Genomic DNA, 4,462 nt, shown 5'->3' on the forward strand with positions numbered 1-4,462 from the left:
AAAAATCTACATAAAGTGCAGGGAGGCGAATACAGGGGTCACTATCTGCACGCAGGACCACGGCGGCCATCAGCCTCTGCCTTATACAAAAATCACCTTAAAAACCGCAGAGGATCCCACAAAATATATAAAATCAGAGACAGAGGACAAGAAGTTAGTGGCAAGCCCCCGATACACGGAGACCACCCTCATAAAAAGCTGTATGGAAAAGAAGAATCCTGGTACAAAGAGAACTCTGCAGCTTTACTCCGTACTATAAGGAGAACTCTGCAGCTTTACTCCGTACTATAAAGAGAACTCTGCAGCTTTACTCCCTACTATAAGGAGAACTCTGCAGCTTTACTCCCTGCTATAAGGAGAACTCTGCAGCTTTACTCCCTGCTATAAGGAGAACTCTGCAGCTTTACTCCCTGCTATAAGGAGAACTCTGCAGCTTTACTCCCTGCTATAAGGAGAACTCTGCAGCTTTACTCCCTACTATAAGGAGAACTCTGCAGCTTTACTCCCTACTATAAGGAGAACTCTGCAGCTTTACTCCCTACTATAAGGAGAACTCTGCAGCTTTACTCCCTACTATAAGGAGAACTCTGCAGCTTTACTCCGTACTATAAAGAGAACTCTGCAGCTTTACTCCCTACTATAAGGAGAACTCTGCAGCTTTACTCCCTGCTATAAGGAGAACTCTGCAGCTTTACTCCCTACTATAAGGAGAACTCTGCAGCTTTACTCCCTACTATAAGGAGAACTCTGCAGCTTTACTCCCTACTATAAGGAGAACTCTGCAGCTTTACTCCCTGCTATAAGGAGAACTCTGCAGCTTTATGCCCTACTATAAAGAGAACGCTGCAGCTTTACTCCCTACTATAAGGAGAACTCTGCAGCTTTATGCCCTACTATAAAGAGAACGCTGCAGCTTTACTCCCTACTATAAGGAGAACTCTGCAGCTTTACTCCCTGCTATAAGGAGAACTCTGCAGCTTTACTCCCTGCTATAAGGAGAACTCTGCAGCTTTACTCCGTACTGTAAGGAGAACTCTGCAGCTTTACTCCCTGCTATAAAGAGAACTCTGCAGCTTTACTCCCTACTATAAAGAGAACTCTGCAGCTTTACTCTCTACTATAAGGAGAACTCTGCAGCTTTACTCCGTACTGTAAGGAGAACTCTGCAGCTTTACTCCCTGCTATAAGGAGAACTCTGCAGCTTTACTCCCTGCTATAAGGAGAAATCTGAAGCTTTACTCCCTGCTGTAAGGAGAACTCTGCAGCTTTATGCCCTACTATAAAGAGAACGCTGCAGCTTTACTCCCTGCTATAAGGAGAACTCTGCAGCTTTACTCCCTGCTATAAGGAGAACTCTGCAGCTTTACTCCCTGCTATAAGGGGAACTCTGCAGCTTTACTCCCTGCTATAAGGAGAACTCTGCAGCTTTACTCCCTGCTATAAGGAGAACTCTGCAGCTTTACTCCCTGTTGTAAGGAGAACTTTGCAGTTTTCTAAGGGTATGTTCACACAAACGTTTTTCATTGTGTTCTCAATGCAGAAAACCTGTCTAGAAACAGCCATGTCAGAATGACTGATTTCACTTCTTAATTTGCCCCTCCTGCTCCTCGGCCCCATGGATTGGGGACCCAATCAGGAGCTGTGAAGGAAACCGAGGTTCAGTTTTGGATTTCTCCTGCAGGCTTCGCATCAATAATACACATCAGAATTTCCAGTATGTACTTTCTGCTGTGTGAACACAACCTAATAGTATGGCCCAGGTTTATCAGATGTGACATCACAGTGACCTACGTATGACATAAGCACATTACTAGCAGGCCTGACCATAATACGGGTGGTACCATGTGCCCATGTTCTGGCTGCCCCGTAAGCCGTGCCCAGTTTTTACGCTACATAAATGAGATGCATGGCACTAAGGGTTAATAAATAGGTTTCACCGGTGACAACAATTGTGAATACTCTGATAAACCTGGGCCCGGCTCTTTCCATTCCTCACCATTTCAACATCTCTGTTTGCTGTCAGCAAATAGACACCATGCCCGTTCCCGCTCACACAGGCGACTTGCTACAGTGTATCAGTGTAGACACCGCAGCCCTACAGTTTGTTACAATGTTTAGCTGACAGACACACTGTAACAATCCCTCAGCTGTGTGATCACTTCTAGGTAAGTCTCCCTGACAGCAAGCAGAGATCCTGACAACTGGAATGAAACACACAGTCTATTACAGTGGCAGGACTCGTGCCGGCGCCTTGTCCCGGACTCCACTAGTTTGGATATGACTGGGCAGGTCAGACCCTCTACGGCAGGTCCCGCTGTCAGACAGGGGATTACCACGGAGCGCTCTAACAATCTGGACGCCATTTTTACATGTGGCAGCATTTAGCATCGCTTCCAGATGGGGAGAGAGAATAATTTATAGCTCACAATGTAAGTGCTCGCTTCAATAAGTGCTTTCGTTCATATCTAAGGAGCTGAAATGTCAGGACGGACGCAGACTACGTCCCTCTAACCTGCAGTACACAGACGCCCCAGGACGCCGCTGTACCCCGACACTGCAAGGACAGAGAATGGCGTCAGGACGGGATCACATCTGCAAACTGCAGGTCTATAAAGTGCTAAAGATAAAGAGCAGCTGCAGTCATAGGTGAAGCCTAGCGCAATGTCACCCTGCACGGCCTCCGGCCCATAGGTGGCGCTCCGATTCCATACAGTTTGCATGGTGTAAGCCGTCAGCCCATGTGACTATGACAACAATTACACACATTTCTATTATAATAGCGCCCCCTATGGACAGGACTGTCAGCAGTAACTAAAGTTGCTCTTTCATAGGATTCAGTAGTGGGATTCTGCGAGTTTCCAAAAGCTTTGCCCAACGTTGCGACCACCCCGAGAGCGACTAGTGGCTCTGACCCCATCATGGTAAAATCTTTTGGCCATTTACCATTGGCCTTGTTACCAGGGCTTGTCATTGCTGATGATTTTGGGACGGGGGCTATTAGTCCGGCCTCACGTCTCGTGTATGAGCGGCTTCTGCAGATCTGGTCTGTGCAGATAAAGCGCTCGCCTATATCACCCACCTGATTAAAAGCTGGAAACTACTTATTTTTTTGTCTTTTTTATGTTACTTAATCCTGCACTAACATTAAGACGCTGCAGCAGCAACAACAAAAAGCTAAACATGTATTAGAGGTGCCGCGGGGACAGGACTGATCTCTACAGAAACGTCTGGTACGTAACCTGCACTTAGAAAAGATTATCATCACCCATGTCATTGAAGGGTTAACCGGTTGTCACCGAGCAGACGCCTACATATATATATGTATACCCTGTCTGCGTGCACTGACGTCAGGAGCGAAGGCTTTGTGTGTGACACACAACACCATGACTCTATCTGGTGCAGGCCCCGATGGCCTAGGTGTCTGCAGAGCATTGCACTACATAGACACAACAGCAATGCCCTGCAGATAACGCCAAGGAGATGGACTGCAGTCCTGCAATAACCTGTGACATCCCAGAGCTCGTCCTCCAGGCCACTAATGCGCTCTTTAAAGTGCATCATATCTAATTTTCACCTTTTTTAGGTGGGGGGTAAAATCAGCATCTCTAGTGCCCCCTAAGGGTTAAACACAGCAGACTGAACACAGCATAGACCAAACCCTATCATTACTGCAGGGTCGGAGCAGAGGGCTGTACACACCTATAGGATATAGCTTCTCTCGCCCCAGAATCCTTAGACCACACGCTAGGAATCACTACGGGTACAGGGAAAGACAGAAGCCGGATGCAGCCCCTGCATCACATGACACAAGCAGAAGATGCCCCTGGAGACCCCCTGGAGAAAGCGGCTGATGTTGTAGGCTACACGCGGGTGGGCCGGGGGTGCAGGGGGCTGCTGTGACACAGTGACTTCCTGAAAGGCTTGTTATGTTTAGCAATATGCAACAATCCCCTCTGGTGACAAAAGGCTGAAAGACTGAATTAGCCAAAAGTCTGGCTGGTGGCGGGGTCGGGGGGAGAAGCCATCTGGGTCCTGCTCTCATTAACATTAACCAGGGAGAAGTCTGTAAAGTCGCTGCTGGTGGCCGGCGGCCGCAGGGTCACCTGTCCATTGGCAGAAGTGAACTGGGGGGTTATTCCAGCCCGACTGCCGTGGTACTGTGCTCTGAAGGGCGGCTCAAAAGCATTCAGCTGGTAGGTCTGATGGACAGGCGGAGAGTCAGTCTTCTTCTGTCCAGTCACTTGATCTATAAAATCCTGTGTGGAAGAGGAGGGAGCAGGGGACGCGTGGCTGCCATCATCTGCCGGAAAGCTGAAGGCGCTCTGCGAGTCGGTCACAATCAGGCCAAAGTGAGACTTGTCTGGGGACACTCTCAGCGGGGTGCTCAGACCGCTCCGGAAAGTGCTGATGGGTAGTGTGGCGTAGACGTGTTTGTCCAGCGGGGGGAAGCTTGTTGTGCTGG

At 48.6% G+C, this 4,462-nt stretch overlaps 1 protein-coding gene across 2 annotated transcripts in view; it reads right to left on the reverse strand.

Annotated features, from left to right (window-relative positions):
- Positions 1-1,263: 1,263 nt before the first annotated feature.
- The window catches only part of ZNF148 (zinc finger protein 148), a 19,011-nt gene continuing 15,812 nt past the window's right edge, over positions 1,264-4,462 (reverse strand). Inside the window, exon 7 of one of the 2 annotated variants that reach the window (XM_075284729.1) lies at positions 1,264-4,462. This exon is cut by the window's right edge and continues 1,141 nt beyond it. In XM_075284729.1, coding sequence (XP_075140830.1) covers positions 3,981-4,462 — 482 coding nt within the window. In that variant the 3' untranslated portion in view covers positions 1,264-3,980. The other variant, XM_075284730.1, reaches the window with a different exon arrangement.

Source organism: Leptodactylus fuscus, chromosome 8 (genome assembly GCF_031893055.1).
Source record: "Leptodactylus fuscus isolate aLepFus1 chromosome 8, aLepFus1.hap2, whole genome shotgun sequence".
NCBI classification, from domain to species: domain Eukaryota; kingdom Metazoa; phylum Chordata; class Amphibia; order Anura; family Leptodactylidae; genus Leptodactylus; species Leptodactylus fuscus.